At 42.1% G+C, this 27,842-nt stretch overlaps 1 protein-coding gene across 3 annotated transcripts; it reads right to left on the bottom strand.

The window, feature by feature from the left end:
• Window positions 1-1,341: 1,341 nt before the first annotated feature.
• ZFYVE1 (zinc finger FYVE-type containing 1) lies at window positions 1,342-27,291 on the bottom strand. 3 transcript variants are annotated; one of them, XM_066551603.1, is made up of 13 exons: window positions 26,939-27,291; window positions 26,114-26,339; window positions 25,444-25,980; window positions 12,474-12,978; window positions 10,592-10,806; window positions 8,465-8,571; window positions 7,548-7,656; window positions 6,890-6,987; window positions 6,681-6,798; window positions 6,177-6,347; window positions 5,224-5,404; window positions 4,561-4,674; window positions 1,342-3,477 (listed from the first exon to the last, which is right to left on the bottom strand). In XM_066551603.1, exons 3-13 carry the CDS (start codon window positions 25,939-25,941, stop codon window positions 3,245-3,247), a joined length of 2,349 nt encoding a protein of 782 aa, XP_066407700.1. In that variant the 5' UTR covers window positions 25,942-25,980; window positions 26,114-26,339; window positions 26,939-27,291; the 3' UTR covers window positions 1,342-3,244. The 3 variants fall into 3 exon arrangements, with proteins under 3 accessions (XP_066407700.1, XP_066407699.1, XP_066407698.1); XM_066551602.1 differs by lacking the exon at window positions 26,114-26,339 and having other exon boundaries at window positions 25,444-26,023; XM_066551601.1 differs by lacking the exon at window positions 26,114-26,339.
• Between the last annotated feature and the right edge of the window lie 551 nt (window positions 27,292-27,842).

The raw sequence follows: 27,842 nt of genomic DNA, 5'->3' as shown, positions 1-27,842 counted from the left end.
TGAAGATGAATCTTCATGCTGAATTGCCATTTGTACCCATAATGGAAATAAATCCATCAGAATAGAGCAATCAACAAGTCTAGACTTGTTTTGTGGTGCTTTGGATAAGGAATTCAGTTTTTCACTGGCACACATCTTTGCATATTGGCTAGTTCATATGATTGTTATTTTACTCAATGTTTTCCATAGCATTTCCTAATTGGAAGAGGTGCAGATGCTGCTCGATCTGACATAATAATCAATAATCAATCTGACATAATTTTTCTGACAACAGATTTACATCAGTCAACATCAATCTAACTCAGAACAGGCTTTTATCATGTCACATCTCGGACCAATTGAGACCAATTAATTATCCTACCAAGTAAGCATGGCAATTTTAACTGCTAAAATATTAACATTACAGTGAACTTCAGTTGACCTAAGGGACACATTATCATCTTGACTGACTACAACTTCATGGTAATTTCTTTTCAGTGTAACACACAAAGTGATGATCTTCTAGAAATTTCCTGAAAAACAGTCTCTTTCTATCTTTGCCCTTGTCAATACAGAAGACTTTTTCACATGGGAGTTGCATTACTGTCTCATGGTGCTATTATGGAACTCAGAATTTGTGCTCTTGCATAGCTCCAGCTATATTGCTGTGAACTTTTGATGGGTTTTCCAAAAACTCACTCTTGGTTGGTGCTACCCATAACACAAAGCATCTCTCCCAATAGTTCAGGAATAGAACGGACAGGTTTCTATTGGGTCCAACCCCAAACACAACATCTTCTCATGATGCTTTAGGGATATTTTTTTTCCCCCCAGGATTTCTATTTCCTTCATATTTTCTGTAGAGCCTTCTGTCCACAGACATCTCTTAGGGCTCTTCTGTTTATTGAATCCTAACATGTTAAAACTGAATAGCATTGGCTCTGCTAACATCTATTCCCTTTCAATAGCTAAGCTATTTAATAACCATATTCTATACTATGTACTCACAGCACCAAACAGTACCAGAAAAAATAAGTGCTATTCTGTACAGGAAACAGCAGGGACCTTAACCTTAGATTTTTTTTTTTCATTTTGAAAAACAAAGTTCCCAAATACACCTCTCAGCATTCTCCAGAAAGAGTTACACCAAACCTGCTGCAGTTCAAGCACCACATAAGACTTTGTTTTGTAGAAAAACATCATAGAAGATTCAAGTCCTTAATCTATCAAGAAGAATGGGCTCTGATACTGACAGGTTGCTAAGTTACTAAGACCACATATATATTAAAAATGTTTATACAACATTTTCCTTTTGATTGAGTAGTAGTTCTTGCTTTGACAAGGAAAAAAAAATCAGACAAGTTGTTGAAACAGATGCCAAAGATTTTATACAAGGAATGTCATGGCTGCTTTCTCTTTGTGCATAAACATGGTAGTAAAGCTACATGCATAAACAGCACACAGGGCACAGCCTACAAACCAAGAACACATTGTTCACCCATTAAAAAAATAAAGAATACTTTGAAGCACAGAATTATGCTAGATGTACAGAATGTCTTTTAAGAGAGGATTTCTACCTACTCATGCCCTTACTTGGACAACAGGAAGTTTATGGCAGACTTTTGCTTACAAAAACATAAGACAGTCCGCAGTAAACTTGGCCAGTACCGAAGGTGTCCTGGAACATCTTCTAAGTCTACTTCCTTGTGTAGGCTGGATGTAGTTGTGAAGGGACAAACACTTTGTGAGCATGGTCTTTCAGAGACAAAGTGAGAACCGTTGTTGCAAGGAAAGTCAGTACACTTGTTCAGAAGATAAAGTTCTTTATAGCAGTTAATTTAATAATACAGTCTTAAAACAGGGTGTTGGGCATCTCATCACACAAGAGCACATTTAATAAGCTGGGGAAAAAATACCACAGTTGCAGGACACTGCATTAAACTCCAGCCATTCCAAGGAGGCAACTCTCATGTGGTAAAAGAATTTTTTTCTGTGTAAGCCAAGAAGGGAGAATTTTAGGCAGTTTAATCCACAATGGTCTCATACTTCTTATAAGTGGAACCACAAATCCACAGTACATGACAGTATAAGTTAGGTTAAGTGGTGCTTTTCATAATAAAATCAGTGAATTCATTGCAGTCCTTTCATAAAAAGATGAAGTCCAGTGAGTGCCAGTTGGTAGGAGCAAAGAAGAAAGGTTCCCATTTTCCAGGCTGATTTGTATGTTCATATTATTAGATGAAAGTAAGTCAAATCTGTGCAGTTTGTATGCAACCATATCTGAGAACATAGAGGCTTCAGAAACTATAGGATCACTTAAAAAGTGGGGAAAAAGGAAAGTCATCACAATCCAAACAACTCAAACTTTGTATCTCAGAATTGCCTACAAAACTTGCTCTTTTCTTCTGCTCCAGACAAAACTTTTAACTGCAATGAACTTGCAGAGAAATTTGAAGAAAACCTGAGTACATGAAAACATTGTCAGGGAGAGAAAAACCCTGCTACCTTTTGATCTGGTATTGAAGTTGAAATGGCAAGATCAGAATGCTTTGCCTCCTGCCATAAGATTTGCTTTACCTTTCAGAACTCTACCGGTCTCTGCCAGGGAGTCTGCGTTAACTTGATACCTCTTGCACTGCAAGACCATTGCTTGTATCACAGTTCAAACAAACTTGTTAATAAATCTGGGTTTAATCTTCCATGGCCAGAAGGGCAACACCTCTAGATGCAGAGCTGGTTGAACTACCAGGTGTATTTCATATAGCAACACTGGAGATTCCTGGCAGCACAGAGTCCAAACCTTCCTCACAGGACATTACAATCAGCAAGACATTCCAAAAGAAGAATTAGAAGGCCATAATTCTGATCCATTACAGTAAGGAACACCACCATCCTTAATTTGAACTAGGAATACTCAAAGCTTCATTTTCAACCATATTCTTAATATACTAAATTTTACATCATTGATATATATATATATATAGTTGTTTTTTTTTTTTTTAATTGGAATAAAATACACTGGATTTTGGGTTGCTCATTTACAAGGGAGCTCCCTCCCTTTCTCAGTTAATTTGAAATTAAAACCTAGAGGCTGAATGTAAGCTCATTCCCAGTGTTCCAAGATGGATATAACACAAGAGGAGGCCAGAAACTGGAAACATGCACTCTGGCTGCAACAGGTTAGAAGGTGAAAGGGAGACCAGATATTTTCATTTGTAACCCTGAGAACATAAGGAATTGCAAAGATCTGGAGAGCAGCCTGGGGTTAAAGGTCACCAGGCTTTTTATTGCAGTTAAAGCAAACTCGGACGGGGTGATCCCATCCGCGAGAGGGAACCGCTCTGCGGTCATGCGAGCACTCATCACAGAATCCCTGGCCACAGGCCCGACAGTGGTGCTTGGAGAGTTTGATACTGAATTCCTTCCGGCAATTGTGGCAGTGCAGGATTTCATGATCTGGTACCCAGTATGCAGGTCGGGCAGCATCTTTTACCAGACCTAGGGAGGAAGTGAGGTGAGGGATGAGAAAGAGGGAGAACAAAATAATCCATGAACATGAGCATATCAAGAATGTACTCCAGTGGAGGCACTCACACACTGCAAGTCATATCACTGCCATTAATGGCGATGTGACCTACTGACAGAATCCTTCAATGCAATGAGCAGCCATTTAGAGTATTCTACCATTCTCCCACATTCTGCCTCTCTTCCAAGAGTAAACTGTGTCTCTTTTAATACTACCATCTTGCCTTACTCAGACTCTTCCAGAGGTTAAGACACTTGCTTTTCCCTACCTTCAGTTTTAGCTGTGGCCAAAAAAACCACCAAGTCACCAAACCAAATATTCAGAAATGCATGTAGTGTCTGAACTGAGAAAGGGATTTATTCTGCCTGTCAGAGAGCAAACACCCACAAAGGTGAAGGCTGGACATGCTGTAGGCAAAGCAGCTGAACAATGATCCGTGCAATGAGTAGGAAGTCAGGTGCAATAACAGAAGATTAAAATGTGAAATGTTTGCTGACATACCTATACTGCCACCCAGCACAAGAAAGAGCAGTAGAGGTTCCCTGCACTAAGCTCACCATGAAAGATCAGACTACTAATTACTTCCTCATCCTTACCAACCTGGACGGCTTCAAATTCTCAGCCCTCCCCTCAGAAGTAAGTACCAAGAAGTACCAGCAGTATCCATGATCACACTTAAAAGGCACTCAGCATCTCTGAAAGAAAACCAAACCTGATAAAATGCTTCCTAATTGGCCAATCTTTAGGGAACTTCAAATGGCAGGTCACTGCAGTGAATCCATCAGGGGAGCATGAATTACTCACAGCTTGGTGCACAGTTTTGCATAATAGGGTGAAAAGAGAAAGTGTGATCTGCAGAAACAACATGCTGAAAACCAAGAGGAAACATCAAGCAGAAGAGGTCCAGAGGGCTGTGAACTCTCAACCAACAGTGGTATCATAGCAGAGGTGGCAGCCTGTCACACAAACTCTTGAAGTTTAATAACAAATTTTGCCCTTTGAAAACAAAAACACCTTTAGACAAAAAAAAACCATCAGAACAGAAGAGAACTCACCTAAGGGAATGTCCATGGCTGTCACCACCGCTCCAAGCGTGTTTTGCACAGCTTCCCCCACCTTCCTGGCAATGAGTGTACCCCCTTCCTCATCTGAAGGCAGTTCAGCCACATCTGCATGACACAAGAGTGAAGGGCTCAACACCTAAGTCCACGACTCTTTTGGCCAAGTTTCAGTTAATTTACATTAACAAAACCAGCAGCAAACCCAAAAGGCAGGTTGTAATCTCTCCTCAGCCTTTATGTTCCCCATCCACAATCTTGGATTGCAGAGTGTTCATTTTCACAATAATGGACAAAATATACAGTCTGCTGTAACATAAGCACCCCTGCTCTAATGTTAGCACCAGACCATTAGCAGTTGCTACGAAAACAAAGTAAAGATACTAAAAGTAAAGATAAAGTACTATCTTACTAAAAGTAGAGATACTAAAATTTCTAAAGAATTACAAAATAACTTTGTCAGCAGTTCAGGTGTCTGGTAGGGTCATCTTTCTTCCAAAAGGCATTGACCTCTTCAGCTTCCTTACCAAAAACTGTTTGGAAACCCAGTGTGAACAACACTGTCTACACCCACTGAAAATGGTTGTGATCCAGAAATTAGGGACAAAGACTTCAGGCCAGTGCTCAGGGATAGTTCTGTCACAATCAACTCAAGATTACCTAACTGGAGGCCCCTGTTGTCATAGCAGTTGTCACACACGCGCACTGGTGCTGGTCCCCAGCCTCGCTCAGGCACTGGACGGGTCTTGGAAGAACAGCCATCACAGAAGCCCTCTCCACAGGCCCGGCAGTGATGCTTTGTGTCGTTATCTTTGAAAGGTGTGTTGCACTTCTTACAACTCTAATGAGAACAACACAGAAGGAAGAACTGTTAGTTTGATCTTTCTGAGTAAAAAAAAAAGAGAGCAGAGGCCCAGGATGGCACGTTTCAGACTGAAATTGTGAAAAATACAGTTAGACACAAGACTTGGGTGCTATCAGCCCCATAACTTTACCCGAGAAAAGTGATTTAGAATAGTAGGTGTATATTGTTCAAACCAATATATTGCTATGATCCCTTTGTTCACAATCACAAATAAACACAGCCATATCCTGCAGGGCTCAATGATGGATATTTGACCTTTGTGTGGGGTAAGAATTCAGAAGGCAGTCTTCATTGAAGAAGAATCTGCTTCCAGCAAGACATGGGGAATCCTTTCCCAGTTGAACTGTTTGGGTCAACTTTTTGCATCTGGTATGAAACCAGAGTTTAATCTATAAAAATAGTACTATCAACTGCAGTGGCCAGATTTAAGATGTTGATTATTTGCTTTGAAGAACAAGTTCATGCAAGTCACGATTTTCTGTAATATTGCTGGGATAGTAGCTCACAAAGAGCAGGGAGAAACCATCTCTTTATCAGGGTTGGGCCAAGTCTCTGTTCACAATTTCTCTGGCTAAGTCAAGAATGGGAAGAGGAGAGAACACTTCAGTTTTATCAAAGTTGTAGGAGTAGGGATTGCTGCAGTAAAACAAAGAAGCATTTAGAATCTGCAACATACTTTATTACTTAAAGAGTAAGGAAAAGGGGTTTTAGCTAGGCAAAGCCTTTCTCTCCAGCAGCTGCTATTTACCAGAATCTGGGAGTTGGGTCTCCAGTAAGCTGGGGCAATCTGGTCTGTCAACCAAGAGGTCACAGCTTTTGTGGGTCCCAGGCTAAGTTCAGATACTGATTGAGCCATGAAATTCATGCCATCCAACAAACGCTGGGCTGCATTGTTGTTGTCTTTCAGAAATCCATCAGTCTGGAATGAAACAGATATTGATTTGAGAATAAAAACAGGGAAACCTTTTTTATTAGATTCAGATGGCTCCTCAACCCATTAGTCCTGATAAACTGGAGGGCAAGCAGGAGTAAAAGATTCAGCAGCCCTGCTTTGAAAGACAGAAGTAGGTTGGCAACTTAGCCATTTCAAGATAGCCAAAAGATGTTTGAAAGCCCTTGCAAAGTCTTTTTTGAACAGCAGGGACCAGCTTAATGAAAGGCAATCTATTTTCTCCATCAACATCCAGAAGAACCAAGTTAGCATGTGCATGGCTGCACACATACACAAAGACTATCCAGCAAACAGACTTACCCCTGGCCAGACATGCTCAATTTCTGTCCTCACTACAGTGTTCACAGGGTCTTGGTTGCCAAACCAGTACTGCCGGCTGCGATACACCACCCCGCAGTTGGGGCACTCGATCACGTACCTGCACAGGAAGAGGACAGGTCACCTCTCTGGCAAGTCCCATGTACCAGGCAGCACAGAGAGCACAGAGAGCTCCCAGCTGCAGTACTCACCCTGACCAGGCATACTTGGCAAGGCCCAGCCATGGGGAATCCGTGGAAGCAGAGGTTTTTGGCACCACGCTGACCTCCATCCCTCGTTCGTAACAGGCCTACAACATAAAGGCTCAATTAAAACTACATCATTGGGAATCCAAATCTACGTCTGGCGCTGTTTAGCCACATAAAGCATATAATTAGCATACAGAGGTCCACAGAAAAAGAACACTAATCAGAACTCATTTAAAAAAAAAGGAAAAACCCACTATCAATAATAACATAAGGGAAGTATTTCTACATCAACAATGACCCTGATAGTAGCCAAAAATTTTCCTGTATCCTGCACAGATCCTTCAGCAAAATTGGCTAATACCAAGCACTGGGCATAAGCAAATAAGACTAACTGTCAAATATATAAAAGGTCAACATCACCCAGGTTAAGAGCAGCCAACTTCAAAATTTAGCTAGAAAATTACACATAGCACACCGAGCTGATGAACTCTCCAAGCAAACATACAAGTCAGATAAGGATCAATTTTTCTTGTCAAGGCTATGACCACCTCTGACATTAAAAACAAAAAAAGGAAGAAAACAGGCACATGCCTGTGAAATTTCTCATTTACTTGGTCATCCTTTCTTTTTTCATTCTTCAGACCTTGTCCTTGTATCTCACCTTGCAAGTGTAGACTCTGTTATCATACTGGTGAGAATATCTGCATCGACTTTTAGATTCATGAGGGACTCCTTCCTTTGCATGGTTCATGCTCTTCTTACAGCCACACCTGAGATGTAAGAGCAACCCATGAGTTGTTGTTCTTAGACAGGATAGATGTCACCAAGATTTCATTTTTACTGCTATCTTGCATTTTTATAGATGTTGTGCCTTCAAAGCATCTTCACAACTGTACATATAGCAATTACATAATTTATTATTGAAAGGCAGGCTCTTCAGAAGGAGGTGTAGCAACTGTTTCCCATACAAAGCAGCACCACACAACAATTCACTGCAGAAAATGCTCGGCATCAGAAAAGAAGCATAACCACCCACAATATCATGCTGCTATACAGCTCCCAGACTCAGAGCACTGACTGCCATCTACTGCCCTTCCGGGCTCAATCTTGGGGCTCTTTCCAGAGAGCTATAAGCCAAGATCTAATCAAATACAGAGCTCCACTTAGACCTAGTCACTGAATACAGCCCTACTCCAGGATGTATGCTTTAGGATTGTTCATACTGTTTGGGCAATAAAAATGTCAGGAAAAAAAAACATCATAAGAAATTTCAGGGGATTTATTTAGACACTCCTTTCTTCCTGCCCAGCTTGCATTTGGGAAAAGATATGGGCAGCACAGGTTTGTAGTCATACACAAAAATAGGTGGGCAAAACCCATGCATCCAGCTGGGATGTGGCAATAGTGGCTGTCCAGTTCACATAAGAGTGAATTTCAAGCTAACTTTGCCTGTAAGTACTAGCTGAGGGCAGATGATGTCAGGTGTCAAGATGTCACAGAAACTTTACATTCTGTGGCTGCAGGTTGGGGGCAGCACTATCCTTTAAGAGGATGAAGAAGCATTTCTCATCTACTTACCCACAGCTGAGGCACACAGAGGAGCATGTGAAATATTCATCTGGAAAGAAAGAGCTGTGAGCCATCTGGTCATCAGGGATCTCCCCACTGAACCGGTCACTTAGAGCCTGTCAAACAAAAAAAGAATGAACTAGAAAGAGATTAAGGGCAATGAAGACCTTTTGCAAGAAAAAGCATGCATTTCTCTACTGGAAGGGGAGGGAGAGAGAGTACACAGCTAACAAATGTGTCTTACTAGCCTGGAAAACAAAACAAGGATTGGAAACAAATCAAGAATGCAATCTTGCACTTGTATGGAAGTGACTTGAATACTTGTAAGATATCTTTTTCTCTCCTCTCCTCTCCTCCTGTTCCTAGTTTGAATTTTATAGTAGAAATACGTGGTAGAAAATCCACCTTTGTGCATCCAATCCATGCTCAAAATAGCAGGGTTCTTGCTAAATGGGCTTTGCATTCTGGAAACCCCTGAGAAGAAACTCATAGGATCATTTCTCATAGCTCAGGAGAACACATTTCTTGCCTCTTGGCTCAGAAAGCGCTGCCCTGAGCTTTCCTCCAGCCACTTGAACAACTGCTCTTCTCTGGTGAAATGGCAAAACTGAGACAAAGGGATTTGTACCCTTTCCTAGGAACATCCATCCTCAAATTAAATCAGTCCTTAGTCTTGGCAGACTAACTTTTTCAGTTCTTTCAGGTGTTATGTTTAGGGGGGAAAAAAAAAAGCACTGGAACAAAGCAAATGGTTACAGTTCATCTTGATGGAGATCTCTGAAGGCATGAGATCTAGCTGAAACTCTTCCTAAAGCTGAGGTTTATATAGTGGCTGCCTGCCTCTCTCTTCCACCCCCTCCCCTCACAGGGTTGAGGTAGGTGGCGTGGGTGTATCTTTGCTGTCTAACAAGGGTTGACTGCACATGCACACAGACTTGTGTGTGTACCTCTCTCACCACAGCTTCCCTCAGATAAGTATGCTATTTAAACATTTTATTTCACATAATTTCAAGGAAATTTGCTTTACATTCTCTTTTAAGCTTGACTGATACTGATACTTTTGAATGAACTCAAAAGTTAGAGGAAGTGGACAGAAATCTCTAGAAAGTCTTGTGTCCTCAGCAAGAGAAGCAAAAGAAGTTAATTTGTAGTCAGTAGTGACTTGAACACAGCAAACACTTTACTGGTCATTAATTTAAGTATATATGAAACCAGGCTACTTGATTAATGCAATAATGTCCTAGAAGTTAAACTAAAATTAATGATTCCAACTGTTTTTCCCCTTGCTGCCTGTCTGCTCCCAAATGCAAAGAACTGAGTACATGCCACCCTGACACTTCCCTCTGTGCTTCAGCTACCACTAACACAGAGAAGCCAGAATTATCTGTTCCAACAGCTGTGACTAACATCAGCAAAGACTGCTAACACTACCTCCTTCTGCAGATATGCCCTGGCTCTGCCTGCCCCTCCCCAATTACAACTATGCTCTTCAGACCAAAGAAAATATGATGTTAATCAGGCAGTGGTATTTGGAAACTTGTAGGAAAGACTACAAATTTAAAGACCCAAAAATCCCTCTGACATCCTAGCAAAATAAACTGTCTAAGAAAATCACTTGCTCTAAAGTAATACATCATTTGGCTTGATCCCATCCTGTTCCCTAGCTACCAGCACAACTCCTTTTTGCCTCCTAGACCTTGGGTTATACTACTCAGCACTAGGTTTTGCCAGCTATTAACTCTCCCCAAGTCTCTTGCATTTCCTCCTCTTGTGCTGAGGCCAACTTTAGGAATTTTATAAAAAAAACCCTTTGAAGGTCTCTCTTTGTCAATCACTGTCATTAAGCGCTTGTCACTCACATCATCAGTTACTTTTTTCTTCCCAGCTCCGATTTATGATCTTGCTCAGTTTGGCTCTTTAATTTTTCTTCCATGGTCTTTACTGAAGTGCTTGTTTTGAAGTAAAAAAAAAAAAAAACTACTTAGCCTCCCTGGCTGAGGGAGAATTATCATTCTCATGAAAGACTTGCATGCAAGTCTGCATCACTGTTTCAGGTGCTCTGCCTTTCTGAGCCACAGCTGAGTTAACAGCAACAGTGGTACAAATAAACACTGTGACAAATTCTTCTTCACTTACTTTTAGTGCTTTGTAGATAACCCCAGGCTGTCTAGGTGACCGAGTAGTATTGTTCTCCAGCTGCTGCTCCACAGCTCGCCTAAGGCCAGAGAAATCTGTTGGAGGATTGTATGTCCTTGTTCCCTTGTAGTGAATTGAGCTGAAAGCCTCAGGAAAACAGCTCAGCTTCCGAAACCGATCCTGAATGAGCTTCTCAGGAACCTCAGAAGGATGATCTATATATAAGAGTATCAGCAAGTTCATATACAACTGATTGCTTAAAACAATACTTCAATTGCATAGTACTTTCATATGCAATATAGACCTAGTTTTCTTAATTAAATCTTCTAATACATCTGGAATGCAGTTATCATTATATCTTAAAACAAGGAAAAGAAACTTTCCAAAAGAAGTCTCTGTTTTGTGATATACAGCTTTAAATTCTAAGACCGAGTTTCTCAGGTAAAACCAGACACATCTAGATTTTGAAACAGATATCCAGATTAAGGAGCAAGTTAGGACATAATACAAGGAAACACAATGTCAGCACATTTGTTAGTTCTTCTCACCAGACCATAACTTGGTATAGCTATTCCTAGCACCTGATAAGTGGAGGACATGAACCTTACATGGGCTGCCTGTTCTCCATGCCAACCCTGCAGCAAGGAAGACTAAGCCTTTATCAACAACTTGTACATGGCAAAGCACTTCAGAATGGGCCACATCAGGTCAGACTCCACAGAGCCAACCACATTCTCCTGCTTGCTTCCAAGTACCTGCTGTACATTTCAGAATAAGGCAGGCCCCCATCTTCCCTGTCCTAAAACTACACAAACACACTTGTGTCCTCATGGGTCACTAAAGGCTGAACTGATTAAACAGAAAATGTCAACAACTTCATAAATGGCTGAATTGCTAATCAGCAAATTGGTACATAAGGAAAGGATCCGCCTAATAGGTAAGTTAAAAGTTATTAAGAAGTTACTCCAATAATAATCAGAAAGAATGTCAAGTTCTTCTACTAGTTTAAAACCTCACTGTTTAGAAAAGCCAAAATGAGAATGTGAGTCAGCCAGGACTGCTGAGGTATTTATTACACAAGAGATGGCTCCTAGATATACACAAACAGCAGGACTGAGCCTCAGCCACTGCTGCCCATGGGACAGACTCATGTCAGAGAAGTTCATGGAGAATTGTCTCCCATGGGAGGGAGCCCACATGGAGCAGGGGAAGGACTCCTCTCCCTGAGCAGCAGCAGGAGCAATGTGTGATGAACTGGCCATAATTCCATTCTGTCTTCTTGCATGACTGGCAGGGGAGGAGGTAGAGCTGGGAAGGAGGGAGGGATGAGGGAAAGCTGGTTTTAAGATTTATTTTACTTCTCATTACCCTACTCTGATTTTGTCAGTAATAAATTGAATTAATATCCCCAAGTCAAGTCAGTTTTCCCCCCATGATGGTATTTGATGAGTGATCTCTCCCAGACCTTATCTCAACTGATTAACTTTTCATTATATTTTCTCTCTCCTGTCCAGTTGTGGAGGGGAGTGACAGAGAAGCTTCGGTGGGTGCCCGGCATCCTGCTTGGGTCAACTCACCACATTAGTTTTCACCTTCATCTGTCGTATCACCCACACTTATGAACTTGTATGATGACCCCTCCTGTGGCTGGCAGAACTCATTACTATTCAGTGCTGATGTTCAGCTGGCTAAGAGGATTATTCTAGCTGATTTGGAAGAGGGAATGCTCTTCTAGTTCCACAGCCTGGTTCCCAGACCAAAACCAGTGAAAGCAAAACCCAAATCACATTTCTACATGGTAGTAAAGAGTGCTGAATATTCAGTGCAACCTGATAGTTTACAGACAGTATTTAGCACATTGTAATTGGAATTGCCTACTCACCAGAGCCCAGTAGCTTGGTGTACACAGTCTCATGAAAGATGATGACACCTGGACCCAAAGTTGACAGAGGAACATCTAGGCCACAGCGGGCTGTGGTGGCTTTTAGCTCCTTGGTGAAGTGTTTTAAATAAGCCTCCGAGGCATCACCAAGGAATTTGAAGAGGTCGTTGTGGAGCCTGTCAGCACGAGTACGGTAGATGACAAGGTCAGAGATGGCCAGGACCTTCAGCAGCAGCCGTGTTCTCTGGCTCAGGTTGACAGTGGCCCCCAGCAGGCCCTCTGTATCAATGACCACCACTCTGCGGACAGGGTCATAGGCTGCCCAGACTCCAACTGTGCAAGACTCCTGTGCAGGAGATGTCTTGAAGACTTCCCGGCCATAGAAGAAAGTGTGGTTAAGGGTGTGAGACTTGCCATCCCCTGTGTTCCCAAAGATGGACACCACCTTTAGGTGCTGGTCAGGACTGCAGTCCAGTTTCTTAATAAAGTCTTCCTCATTCCTTACCTTCCAAAACAAAAAGAGAAAAATATTATAACTATGTAATTGGAATAGACAATACTGAAAACACAGCTGGTGTCAGAATTCATAAGATTAAAAAGAGTGATTACCTCCTCTTCAGATTTCATCATAAGTTTCTGAAGCACCAAGAAGTACAAAGCAAAATACTAAAATGCAGTTTTGTAAACTGTACACATTGATGGGATTTATGTTGTTTCATCATGTAGCTGTTTTGGAAGTGATGCCTCACTGTGATTATGTACGTAGTCAACTCTCTAGTACATCACCCCATTCTCAGAGACAGCCCTTTCAGACAAGGGAGCACAACACTACTTCCAAGTCTGTCAGAACAGCTACCTGGAGCATGGCAGACTTTCTCAGTAGCACTGGTCTCCTGGCAAGCATGCAAATTCAGGAGTGAATGAGGGGATTGCTTTTACCACTTTAACTTGTGTCATCCACAGAGGTTTTGTACCTGTTTAGGTACAAAAATCTCTGCCATGCACTTGTGCTGCACCTATCCACAGCCAGGGGTTCTCAGACACAGACTGTCCTATTCCCACTGCTCTGCAGATGATCAATCCTTCAGCTGGAAAGTGGGAGCAGAGAAGAAGCAGCAAAACTGTACACTGCAGTTAGGTGCTTGAAACAGGTCACACTGGCTCTCACAGAAGTGCCACAACTACCTCAATGATCCCTTTCATAATTTACTGTATTGTACTTTAATTAAAAAATAAAACAAAAGAAAACACACATACAAAACCAAAAAGAAGTGCAGGTAACTTCCCTTTGGCTTTACATAGTTTAAGTGTCAAGGATCATGCTGTCTAGGCTAAAGAACAGGGCATTTTCTGTTCAGGTACTGGAACAACAGGAGCAGATGGTGAAATGGGCTAGGGCTCTGTACAAGAGCCTGTCCTTATCTTGTTGTAGAATAGGTCCTTGGCTTTCAGAGGTTTCATGCTTCATTCATTTGTTTAGCTCTTATTTTTTTGTCTTCCAACAGGTTTTGTCCATATATTATATGACAGGGAAGAATATGACAAACGCACTTTTTGAGAAAGATTAAATTCACTTTCTTCATCTCAATTCCCTCTTCAAGGAATCCCCATCAACTGGAAAGAGCAGGGCTTCCATCCCCTCCCACCTGCCACTTAACTTCTGGAAGCTCTTAGCTATTTTCATCCTGCGAGTACAGTTGGAAGATCTCACAGTCTATGAACCAGAGCGGCAATGAGGTAATAAATGGTTTCTTTGAACAAGCTTATTTGTACATCAGCAAATTAGTTTAAGGCTCAATCAGCCCCATTTGCTTTCATCACACCTATCAACAGCACCTAGACTTTGAAGGAAAATAAAAATCAGCCAGTGTGCCAAAACCATAAAAAATAGCCAGTGTGCCAGATTGTGGTTGGGAACAGCATTCACAAAGAAAACCTGTGGGCTGTGGGCTTGCAGTAGCTTCTCACAGACTCAAACTATTCAAGGCAGCCTCACAGTGTAGAAGAAAACAGGAAACCAGAGACATCAAAATGCTCTCAAGAGAATCTTTCCTGGTGTATGTGGGGGAACATAAAGATACACTGAAATTACAGGTGCACAAGAAAGAGTCTGCTTTCTTGGTAGCTGTGATTATTAGCTTATCATCAGGAAGGTAGCTTAGACGATGGATGCAGTTTTGCTTAGTGTCTCTTAAGATGTCTCTGTGGAAGAAAGGAAGTTCTTGGTTCATGGAATAGCTCCTTAAAACATTCACATATTTGACAATATAAAAATGTTACGTGTACATAAGCAAAAAGGAATATGATAATGTATTCTTCAAAAATGTTTTGGTTTTAAACCAAACTTCTCACCAAAAAGCTGACAGGTCCTTTTTGCCAGAGTCAATAGTTATGTACTCCCTGGACAACACAAAAAAATATCAGTTTTCAAACAACTGCTCAAGTATTGGCAGGATAGCTAATGGCTAAGATCTTTCAGCCAGCACTAGTTATTACTTTGGTAGCAAGCAGTTTGGGAGAGTTTGTTGAATGGGCTGAGTCAGTAATGTCAGGAGACACAAAGGACAGGAGGGACAACAGGAATAAGGGTAACTCTGAGATATATTCCCACTGTTAGGAGACAGGAGTGAACTCAAAGTTACACTGAATATCAAATCACATACCCAAAGTTATGGCCTTCTAAGTTATCCCCTTCTAGGCTCTTTGCAGACCTCCTTTCAAGACAGAACTCAGGAGTGATTCGAACAAACAAGTTACCCAAGAGCACAAGAATGCACCAAAGTCTAGCTAGTCCAATGTTTATGTCTCACAGGACTTGGTAATGAATGAGGAAGAACTTAAGACATTAAATGAGTAAATGTTTCCTAGCACACTTTACCAGTGCTCAGAAGTCAGATGACCAAGAACTTCTTGAACAGTGGTTGCATTTAGATGCTCATGGTTGGTAGAAAACCAGTAGACTATCCTCCCTTTTAGAATCTAGTCATAATTTTGGATCCTGCAACATCCTTACAATAAATTCCATGTGGGAGGAGAAGTAACAAAACCAAAACCAAGCCAAAATGACCAAAAGAAGCCCTTCCCTTTGAAGTTGAATACGCTTGCACATCACTGGCTGCTCCTTGCTCTTGTGCACTAGTTGACTTTAACCAACGCTGAGTACAGGAATGATACTCCCAAAGAACCATCCAACACAACCCCCATATCAGTAGTCCAATTTACTTCCCTTGAGCAAGTTCCTTTAAGACATTTGAAGTCAGAGGGGGTGTAGTGTCAAAGCAGTAATCCCCACTTCTTTGTTTTGCTTCTCATCTCCAAAACAAATTGGTATGGTACCGCCTTGTGTTGCACATGCAAAAGGTTCACGTTTCCATAACTGTGCCCACTTCTGTGTTGCCCAAGAGCTCCACATCTCTGAGGTTGACAGCAGAGGGTAAATACAAAACCTTCCTTATGTTGCACACCTAAGTAAATTAAGGATGAAAACTGTATGTCTAAACCAAGACATGAGTCATATCTCTTCAGCCCCTTCTTGATTTTGCCATTTCTAGTACCTGAAACTCATTTATACTTTTGTTATAGCTCTTAAGAGATTCACTTCTAAAAAAGAACATTAAATCACAATTTCAATGTACATTGAAAATAAGAGAGAAATCTATAAAGCGGATTTCTTCCTTTAACTACAGCCAGTAAGACTAACCTGAGAAGAATAAGCTCCATCACAGTAAAGTGCCGCCACCAAAATTCACATCTCTGAAGGGCACCTCACAATCACTCCTGAAAAGGCAGTGCACAAACGCAAAGAAGCATAACTGGCTTAACCCAGCAACTCAAGTGCAACAGGCTATTAAAAATGCAACTGGAAATTTCCTACTTTTGCTCCAGAAGAAATTTTTGTTGATATCCACAAGTGTCTCTTGTTATCAAGTGACAAAAAAGATGGTTCCCTCTGAGGAAGAGAAGCTTTCTGCTATGAAACCCACAAGAGCAACAGAGCTGTGAGACAGTCCCTAAACCACAGTAATTCAAATCCCGTTTCTTCAAAGATCTTAGGCTAATTCAGGTTGAAAGTGACCTCAGGAGCTCATTACTTCCTCTAATTTTCAGAGTCCTCCAAACAAGAGATTGTGACCAAAAGCAGGTGCTCAAGAAGAATCAAAGCTGACTTTTAAGTCCAAGCACCTCTAGTTTTCTACCTTAGGTTGCCTCCTATACCTTTTCTTCTGTATGACTTTCCATGGAAAATATAATTTATGCCATTACTTAAGTCTTCCACATAGAACTTAAAATTCATAATTTAATAATTCCAATTTGATACCAAAATAAGTGCCTCTAAAAGACAAATTTCCTAAAAGTTTGATGAAAAGGGACAACAGAGCAGAAAAGAAAGACTCCAATAACCTTACTGAGGAAAGAGCATGTCTCATGTCTACCCCCTGCCACCTCCAAGACACAGCAGAAAGAGGAGCAGTCATGCCCACACATGCTAGCCAGTAAGCATGCTGGCTGGGCCATGACAGCACATATACTGCTTCTTACTCACTAGGCAGAAAATGTGGACAAGCACTGGATAATGAGAAGACCTTCCAGAAATTAGACTTCATTAATTCTACTGGTCAAAGAGTTACTTTTTACTAAGTAAATGTTTTACAGTAGCCTGAGAAAGTTTCTGCAAAGGGCTGTGTCAACAGATTAGTTTAGAGAATTGTGTATGTCATACCAGTAGTTCCAATCTGGTATTTGAGTAAGTTATTAATCACTTATCACTTATTAATCATTGATCCAGTGAACACTTAAACACATTAATCACAACTGTCCTCAGTGATCTCCTAGCCTCCAGCCAAGCTGACAGTGGACATCAGTATTTTCAAGCCTGGAGTCCTACAGAGCCTCAAGCCCAAACTGAAGGACTCGATACCAGATGGAGAGAGGACAAAATAAAACAGGGGACAGACATGCTACAGGGATGTAAGGTTAGATTCTCACACTTTGATCTTATTCCCCATATGGTGCAGGTCTTGCTCAAGCAGGTGAAAGCATTTGTATTAGAGGTGTTTCCTAACCTGAAAGGTTTTTTCCTGTTTATTTGTCTTCACTGCAGTACCACCTATGGGTTCTGTTGAGAATTGTTATCAGCCACAGTACTTATCCAAGGACAACGCTGTCCCTGAACTGAATATATTTTTCAGACCAAAATTATCCTGTTTCTTCCCACAGTGCTGGCATAGGAATTCAGGTTCAATATCTTCATGAGTTTGTATGGAGCTTGACAGCATGAGTTTCAACAGGACTTACAGGTCCCTGCAATGAAGGGCAGAGGCTGCCCATGTGTGAGGCCCACGTCCATTATAATAGAACTGTGAGAGAGGCAAAGACAGAAGAGTTAAGTCCTGCTTAACAACCTTACCCAAAGAGATCCTATTTTAAATGTTTTAAAGACAGTGGTGGAAAAAAATCAAGAAGATTGGAAGTAACCCAATTTGAATGGACTCCTCCCTAACCCAAGAGGCAATATTGACTGAAATATTGCTATTACTAGTAGACGGCAGCTAAGTTATATCATACTTCTGAAATCAGAAAAAAGACTACAAAATCCACTAAACTGTTTGCTTGCTGAAAAAGTACTTTTTCAAGGACTGAAGACTAATAAAGACTTTGAGGTGAATGCAACAGCTGCAAAAATAACACTAACATAATAGTATCATCTAACTCTAAAAGAGAACATGAAACAATGTTGCAGAAATCATGGTTTTGTATACTAAATGTCTTTCAAGTTCCTGTAGATGTTAATTTGGCCACAGAGCTACCAATTACCACCCCAAAGTCACAGTTCTAGCAGCAGAGACCATGTCCACGTGAAGAGACTTGCCCAGGCGACATCAAGTCAACAAGCGAGTTCATGCTGTCTTCCTAAACGCTCCTAAGAGGAACTCTATTACCTGTGTGAACACTACTTACACCACTGTCCTTGTTAAGAGGGGCATTTACAAACTTACTTGTATAACAGTTGCATTCTTCCTAGAAAACAGTTAGTCTGGTTATTTTCCCAATTTCAGGGTGTTTGAACCAGGCAGGCCAAAGGACTCAATCTTCTGCCTTTTTGTGATCCTACAGCAAAGCATTAACAAGCCAGGTAAAAAAGCCAGAAGTGTGTACTGCAGTGACAGCTGCCTCCAGTGATCACTGCAGAAAAGAGAAAGTGAAAGCAATGGAATGAACAGAAAGGCTACAAGACAGCAAGCTGATTTTACTTTCCTGAAGTACCCCAAAGCACTCACATCCCATTCCTACTGGCAGCATCCAAGAGCACAAAAGGATTAACTGGAAAAGTGCAAAGAGGGGTACAGCAGGGGAAACACTAAAACACCCCATTTTCCCCCTCAAGACTATTTAGTTCAGAAACTGAACTAAGTTCAGGAACTTGTTGAATGAAAAGTATGGGTAATTCCAGAGTGGCTTGCAGGCTCTCTCACCTAAGTCAGTGACAATTGACTCTTCCTTCCACCTCAGCACTCATATAGCAGACAGAAGAGACAGGAAAGAAGCAAAGTATTTGACTTTAATTAATGCCCAAGAGTACTGCATCATGAAGAAGGTACAAGACTGGTTCCAGGGAAAAGCACTATTTTTAAGTGGCTATGTTAAAAATTAGCTAAGAGTTAGCTAAGAGTTAGCCTAAGACTGTCAAAGGAGCTGTGTTTGTTAAATGAATGGCTCTCTCTCCTACCTTCTAAAAATAGTCTTCCAAATACTGGTATATGTCCAGTGGAAAAAGGAATACTCTTAACCAGCAATTGCTGACTACTACTTTATTCCAAAGACAGAAAAACAGTGCACTTAAATTTAGGTGAACTGATAACAGACTGAGATAGGAGTAATACTGATAAATTACAAAGTAATAAGAGAAAAATTCCTAGAGTGTAGGACAGTAAACTCCCCAAAATACTTTGGCAAGAAAACTTCTCTAAAGCACAAAGAGGAGGAAAACTCAAAGTATCAAGGGACAGAAATTACATATCCTGATCCAACAGATCACACCAGTCTAAATAATTCAGATCCTTCAATATCTTTTCTTCCTCCTTTATATCCGTGGCAAATATACTAGCTGTGACTCCTTATTTTATAGGATATGGACTAAATTTCCCAGAAATTTACAGCTGACTGTAAAAAGCACAAAAAAATACCCCATCAAAAACACATTCCCCAACAGCAAATGAAGGAAGAGTGTCACAGGAACTAGCACTATTTGCTAGACAAATGCAAGTCAGACTTAAGAGATCATGACCTTATTTCATAAAAAAACACATACATTAGCTCCCATTAATGCACAAAGAATACTTGACAAGAAAAAGGATTCCTAGAGACTCCACTCTCTCTGAAGTCCCTAGACTTTATCCAGGCTCAAATCAGTAGACAATACGGAAAAATCACAGTACTTCCATCAGGTTTACAGCAGGAGTGAGAAAAGCAATGCAGCTAGCAACCCTGCAGAGTCATCACCATGTATGTGTAACTTTTTAACAGGAGGGGACAGAGGACACATGGACTATTATGCTGTTAGTGACAGGTTATTTGACGATTGTACAAAATGGTCTGCATTTAAATAAGGGCTATGGGTCCTTTTGCCTTATCTTAACTGACTGCAAAGCATTACATAGCTGCTGCTTATATCTGCTGAGGGGAAGCCCTTACTCCTTTAGGTGTCTAGACCTGCTAGAATGAATAGAAAAACCGTCAAGGAATTTAGGAAGTTGAGATATCTATTGGCACAACAAAAAGACCCTGCAAACTGAAGAAAGGGAACTCATATGAGTATCTCAGGACATAGCAATAAAAGTATGCTCTTTTTCCCTCATAAAATTACACAGCTGGGGAAGTTATTTTTGTGACTAGATAGAGGAAAATTTTTCTTTTCTTCTAGACTCCTTAGTAAGTCAGACTACAAAGTCAGTATCTTTTACTTTTGTTTGCAATTCACAGATTGGGTAATTTCTTGTGACAGAGCTAGTTTCTGGTCAAAGATGAGCAAACTCTAAGGCAGATTATTAATAACCAAGCATATCCTCTCTATCTTCTGGTGTCAATTAAAGACTTTTTCTACTTCTATTAAACATATGTGCTGAGTCCTCAATTAGGGCTTTGGACAAAGTGCTATTATAGAAGCCATTAGTGACACTACAACCAAGTTCTGATCTTGTGGTAAGAGCTCCCAACATCTGTTCCCCAAGATAAAAATGTTGTTATGCATTGTTAAGCATTCAGCCCTGCCTCAAAAGCAGTAGAAAATAAAAGTTTATTATACAACAGATGTATAACTCTGCTTTATGGTAAAGAGCTCTTTTGCAAGCATGTTGCATAAAGACAAAGCAAAAATGGAAACTGGTCCAGAAATTGCATAAATATAAGTACAAGCAACAAAGAGAGATCCAGTGAGTGGAAGAGTTCATGGGACAGTAAGAGAGCCCCAGGATTTGAAACAAGTATCACAACCTGAGTAATGTTTTTATTGCTGTATTTCACTCTGTTTTTCTTAATAGATACACAAATACCAGTTTAAAAAACCCAATTAATTGACTCTGACTTCTTATGGGAAGTGCCTCCAGTGTGCTAGTGACAACACAATGATGTTTGTTTGAGAATCCAGGAAGTTAGAGATAAGAAAGGAAAGCTGACATCTTGGAAGAGCAGATCAGGAGATTCAGTTGAGGGACATACACATATAATAAAAGAGGGCACATAGTTTGAGTCTAACAAGGCAAAGAGGAGATGTGGAAGATGTAAAGAGAGCAGCGTAAGTGGGAGATGTAAAGACTGACATGACCAAAGCAATTGACTGAGGAAGTAATCCCCACAATATCATTCTCAGATGAGCAAGGAAGATAGACTATGTCAGGACCAATTAACAAACAGATGAAGCAGTTATCAAGAACAATTTGATTGAAGCCTCAGCTTTAGATATGCAATAAGTAAGGCCAAAAGTTTAACACTGTGTAAAGAGAAACTGTGTAACTGAGCTTGAGAAAGACAGCCTAGAACGGGGTCTAAACTGCAGGTGATGTCAGTTTAAAAAACATCAATAAGTTTTGTTTTCTAATAGAAGTCAGTGAGGTCTTATGAGGAACAACAAGTCCTGGAAGAAGGAAGAAAATATTCAGCATGTAGGTCAGGATGCCTAGGGACTAACTCAAAAGAGTTGCAAAGCATTGTGCTGTGTGGTGTGAGATAGCTGGGGCTGGGCTCCATGAAGAACAACCTCCCTCCCTGTTCTTCCACAGACTTGCAGTACAAACTTGGATTTAACCATTTTTTTTAACATGAGATAGCCAACCTCTTTTTGTGGTGCTCAGATACAGTGCTCTTATGATGAACATCACAGAGAAGCTTGTATTTCACAGATACAAACGTTAGCTACCATTAGTTTTCTAAAAACAAGCAGTGGTTTAAAATGAAACCTTTTCTCTCTATATGTGTCCGGTCAGCTGTTTGTTTCTGCCTAGACACGTGTAGGATGGTTCTGGGGCAGCCCGCGCTTCAAAGGATGAGTCTGGACTCTTCAGTTTTTCAGTCTTCAGATTGTTTATTATTTCTTATCTACAGAATTTTCTTTCTGCCCAGCAGAGATCTGACCTGCAAGGCAGCCAAAGGCACTCTAACCAACCACGGAGCGGTCGTGTCTTTTTATACTAAAAACTACGTACATCATATTTACCTTTATTTCCCAATACCTTTCACCCACATTAGCAAGTGCACCTTCACCATGGACCAATCCCCAAGTGCCAACATCACCAGAGAAAATGGAAGAAAAGAAGAAGAAAGAAGAAGGACAAGACACGCCCTGATCCCTCCATCTTGTCTCCATAACCCCCTTGTACCAAAACCCTAAAATCTATATTTCACCCTGTAAATACATCATTCCTGCACCATTCATTCCCAAGTGACTCTCATGTCCTCAAACAGGTGGCACATCCCTAGAGGGATCGAAGTCAAGCTCCTGGTAACATTCCAGGATTTCCGAGCCCCCCAAGGGTTCTCTTGGTAACTCTGGACATCCGGAGTGATGTGCTGAGTTCCCACATATATGGATTTGAATAAGCACAAGAAGTCCTCAGCTTTCTGAGCTTATGCTATACCTGCAAAGCACAAAAAGCTTTGAGCAGGCCAGCACATCTGTGCAACATGGCACAAAGACAATTATGCAGACGTCAGAATTATCATAGCTGTATCTGCATAGTGCTGAGCCCAAACTGAGAATTTCCACTTCTCCTCTGAACCAATTTGCTCAGGCACAGCGCCTTATGGATTAATCTACATTGCTTCTGGATCTAGAACTAGATCAGTCATTTGCTTACACACTATAAATATTCTTCAGTTTTAGAGCTACCACCTCCAAGAAGCCAACAGGAACAGCTAGATGAAACATAACCACTTGAGCTTAATAACTCCAGGTTCCAAAGGAAACTAAAAAACAAATCTTTTAGCCCTGTGTTCAAGTTAGATGTTTGTAAACAAATATACATGAGTGATTATCTCAATCCATCATCTGCTGCTCCAGCAGTGTTAACTAGTTCCATCTAATTTGGGAGGGGGGTGGTGGTGTAAGGGTGATGTAGCTTTTACCATCTGTAATCTTGTAGCTTTTAACATTGCCAAGGCAGAATCTACCACTGATAGCAAATCAGCAGTGTCCTCTCTTATTTCCCAACCAATGCAACAACTTTCAAGTTCCAAAGGTCACTAACAGTTAAAGACAGCTGAACTACATAATTCTGTTAAATTCTTATCCTATCTGCTCAAGCTTAAAAAGCCACACCCTCTCAAACTCTGAACCTCCATATTTCAAGTTACTAATATTTTGGCATTTTTGGACAAAAAATTGGTTTAAATAAACAACATTTTAATGATTTCTCCCCAAGTAATGACAAGCACAAAATAAGAGACTGATGATCACTTTCCTATAGCTAAATTAGTTTCTCCTCCTCTTATTCCCAAGAGCAAAAGACAACTACTTAGCTTTGAAGACATTTTCTGTGGCATCTGACAGGCCTTTCTAAACAAAGGTCCTTATGCTCACTAGCAGAATTATCACTATAATAGCAAGTACTCTTTAAATTCCAGCTGTCAGAAAATAATTTAATTGAAATCTCTCAAATTGCTTTGATACTGGCTGTGAGATGTCACACACATATTCAGCTGTGAGGAAGAGAGGATCACTCCAGATGGAAGAGCTCTGATTCAACATCATGATAGTGAACTAAGATCATTTTTGGAGAGCTTTTTCAACCTCACCCTGTTCTCACCAAATTGCTATGATCTGATAAAGGACCACTGCTGTCCCAATAAGGAAGTTGGCTTTATTGCCCATGACATTTAAATAGCAAATGCACTTGCTTGCGGGAGGCAGCCAAAGGTCTACAACAATAAGGCTTACAGATTCATGAGTATAAATATAACTTAAACCAGTACAACCACACACAGACACAGTCTGTGAGCAGCTTTGCAGGACAGCCCTGTTCCAAGGCATTTCAGAGCTTGCTCTAGTGGCCAGAGGAGGATTATTGAAAAGTCTGTATCTTAAAGTAATAGTTGCATCTGTCACACATTACAAGGAAATAAGTGTGTGCTTAGGGCTTGGAGGCATACAAACTTGAGATTGCTACAGACCTGAAACTCAAGCACTCAGTTTACAGTCACTGCTGTCCTGCATACTGTGTGTTCTATGTCAGTGCACCATAAGGACTGTCATCCTTTCCTCCCTTTCCCTTTCAAAAGCCATGACAGTTTAGCAATTGGTACACCTGAATTGACAAAAATATGGCCCAAGTATCTAGCAACTATTCTATATTATTGTATAATTACTGTGTACATACATATATATGTATGTACACATACTTCTATAGTATAGAAAAGATATGAGATACTTAAGTCAGGTTTCCTTGTGATACCTGACAGGCACATCAACTGTTACTATGATGGATACAAATAACTATCAAGAGTAAGAATATAATCACAATTCTTTTTAACAATGGTAGCATGAGTATGTTAAATTAGAGCAACCTGATACTGAATCTCCAGGCGACTATACATTTTCTTTCAATGGCTCCTAAATGAGGTTTAACATAGGGAATGCAAACTGAAAGTCAGAAAACAAAGTTCAATTTTTAGTTGTGTAATTAATCTGCTCTGTGGCTTTCATACATTTTGCCTTCTAAAATGCTTCCCAATATAAGGGCTAACAGGAGAGTTCTATAACTGCATATATTGAATGCTAGACTTTCTGAAATAGTGCCTCCTGGGAGGCTGCTCCCAGACAACTAGTTCCTATCATTTTTATCAGCAGACCTACCCCAATGGCAACTTCCCCCTCTTTCAACAAAAGGCTAACATGTGATAACATTTGTGACAAGCAATATAGCTTAACCATGGTGTCTGTAGGACTTGTATGGAACGCTTATCTCTATTTTCTTCTATGCCTAAAAATCTGATGGATTTATTGGTGATAAATGGTAGCAATGGGCTGTAGTCTTGCATTATCACTACTTGGTACAGTACCCTCTCCTAGTTATACAGCAGGAAATTGTCTGTCAACACTCCCATTTGCAGGACACCTACTGCAATACAATGTATTCAATTTTGTTCAGGAACGATCAGCATCCTGCAGAGACAGCTCTTATCTTAGCTGTGTGTCAGTACAGAGTCAATTTTTTCACCAGCTTTGCTTACCAAGCCTCTTAGAGGAGGCTCTTGCCACACATAAGGTTTTAATGAACTTGACCTTTTGAGGAACTCATGAGCAAGGCCGTTCACAGGCACTGTGTCTTTTTGGCCCAAGATGCTCAGTGGCACTTGTACTTTACCTGGCCATCATTTTATTACTATTGCCGCCAATTACACTTCAAGTATTAACCATACACCAAGAAAGAAAGTAAATCATCTTGCCTGTTCACAACAAACAAACTACAACAGTTCTTACCTGAATTTCCTCAGTTTCATCCACCAAGAGGAAACTCACAACTTTCTCTGTCATCTTCCTTCTCTTGGTCTCCTCATCCATCCCCTCCTCCTCTTCCTGTTCTTGGGCTTTGCCAGCATGGTACACGGTGACAGGGTGCTTCCTTCTGTTCCCCCCTGCATGTGTTCTCTTCTGACACTCCACGCAGAGGTTGATTTTGCACACCTGGCACCTGACTGCTGCTATCTGCCTTGAGCCCGTCATACTGGCATGCATTATGTTCCCATTGGCACCTTTGCAGGAGTCACAGTACGGGACATGGCCAGGTCTTATACGGGTCCGTTCATGGTTCCGCAACCTTTCTGGCTGATGCAGCTCTTCTTCACAACGCTGGCACTGCAGGCTCCTGCACTCATCACACTCAAAGACTGCTTCATCTGTCCCACTGCAAACATAGCTTTCCTGGCACAGCAGTGTCGTGTTCTGTCCTTTCTCCACAGTTTGCGTGTGGGCACTCATCTTCAGGTTTCTTTAAAGCAATGTTTTTCCCTCCTGTTTCTGTTCCAAACAATGATATGTGTAAAAGTCAGTTCCAAATTTACTATTTCCACAAAAGAAAGAAACACAAGAGGAATGCTGTTGGTACTTAATTTTATATGAGTATATGTTTCTGTAAGATTCATACACTGACCTGCCTTGCAGGAAGAGTGGTGCTAAGTGCTAATGAAGTTTTCTTTCTCCAAAATAAACTTAGACAACGTGGCTGGTTTCATGTATTATTATAATACCCAAATGCTGGTATACATTCTTTCTCTACTTAGCTGCTTAACGTACTGTCAGTGACAAGAAAAAAACCCCCAGCCCGGTGTACTTCAACAGATGCAGCAAGTATTTCCCTGAAGCTGAGAACGGAGAAGCTGGTGACACAGAGACAAAAAAGGCATAGAAATGCACAAATGCATATATATGTACACACACAAAAGGACCTTGTCAAGACTAGAAAATTCTCTGCTTTCACTCCACAGCTAAGCTCCTCCTTCAGAGAGTTCACCGTATTTATTTGCTGGGAATTTCCTGATGTGCTTCGCCAGATAAACAAAAATCCGCTCTCTTTGTGCGCTCCTTCTAGTAACACTAGAAGACGATCGCTACCGCGGTCAGGCTGACAGACGACGGATTTTTTCCCTCTCCCTCTGCGCCCTAAGTTGCCAGAGCACAGCCCTGAGACTAGCGCTCGCCGAGGGCAGCCTGCGCACCCCGCCGCCGCCGCCTTTGTCTCGACCGTTGCCTCCGGGCCGCCTCCCCTGCTCCCAGCCAGCGCGGAGCCCCTCTCGCTCCGGGATGACCCTCGGCGCCCCCTCTCCCGGCCAGTCCCGCGGCCCCGGGCGGGCGCTGGCCCGCGGGCAGCCGCACTTGTGGCTCGTCCGTCCGCGCGGGCTGCAGGCGGACCCCGCGACTCGCCTGCGGTTACGTAACGGCGGTGCCGGCCGGCGCCTCCCCCCGCGCCCGGACCTACCTGGGGCTGCGCCCGGCGCCGCGCCGGCCGCCCGGAAAGGGAGAAGCCCCCGGGTTCCTCCTGCCGGGCAGCGGCAGCGGGCGGGAGCCGCGGTGGGACCGGGAACAAAGGCGGCGCGGCACGGGGCGCCTAGAGCCGGGCTATTGTTTACAAGCCGGCGGCCACCTTTCTTCCCCTTCCTCCCGCCGGCACCCGGTGACTAAGGACTCGGGTCCCGGCCGCGGCTTCCTCCTCCACCCCGTCCCCTCTGCGCCCGAGGGGGATCTCCCGGTTCTCCTCCCCCAGGGGTCGACCATGCAGTCGGGGCGCCCGGGGGAACTGAGCAGGGCAGGGCCGGCCAGGACCCGCGCCCCCTCCGCCCGCTCCCCTCGTTGTCAGCCGGGATCAGCTGATCGCGGGGAACTTCGGGGTTATTTTCTCACCGCGGAGACGGGAAGGCGGCGAGCAGAAGGCGGGGCGGCGCGGGCACGCCGGGAGCTGTAGTCCGGGAGCTGCACCGCCCCGCACTCGCCGGGCCAGCCGGGACGCGCGATGGCCGTGAGGGGCAGGTGCAGCGCCGCGGCTCTTTTTGTTTTCGCCCCACTGTCTGGGGAACCTGCCTGAGTTCCCCAAGGAGCTGCGCCGGAGAAGTGTAAACAGCCCCCAGTAGGGTTTAAAGGGATGAAATTCGTAGCGAAGATCTTTCCTCCCACCGCCTGGAGAACGACGAGGCGGCTTCTCCCAGGCCTCCGGATCTGGCAAAAGAATGGATCACGGTGTCCACCTGAGAAGGGAGCACTTGGCGCCCAAATCTCATCTGCCACTCATGGGTTTAAACGAAGTCTTAATAAGGAGAGCCACCGGTCACTGTCATTGCAGCTTTTGGGGTTTCTTTCACTACTGTAGCTTCAACCTATGGGTAAAC

The sequence above is a fragment of the Molothrus aeneus genome, chromosome 6 (assembly GCF_037042795.1).
Source record: "Molothrus aeneus isolate 106 chromosome 6, BPBGC_Maene_1.0, whole genome shotgun sequence".
Classification (NCBI taxonomy): Eukaryota; Metazoa; Chordata; class Aves; order Passeriformes; family Icteridae; genus Molothrus; species Molothrus aeneus.
Note: the sequence above shows the minus strand (reverse complement) of the source record. Positions and strands in the feature narration are given on the sequence as shown.

Excerpts from the sequence above, each read along its gene's own strand:
- ZFYVE1 (XM_066551603.1), bottom strand. The coding sequence starts at position 25,941 with ATGAGTGCCCACACGCAAACTGTGGAGAAAGGACAGAACACGACACTG. Across the intron at positions 10,807-12,473 it reads CACCAAGCTACTGGGCTCTG|ATCATCCTTCTGAGGTTCCT; the intron begins GTGAGTAGGCAA and ends TCTTATATATAG. Across the intron at positions 6,348-6,680 it reads TTGAGCATGTCTGGCCAGGG|ACTGATGGATTTCTGAAAGA; the intron begins GTAAGTCTGTTT and ends GTTTCATTCCAG.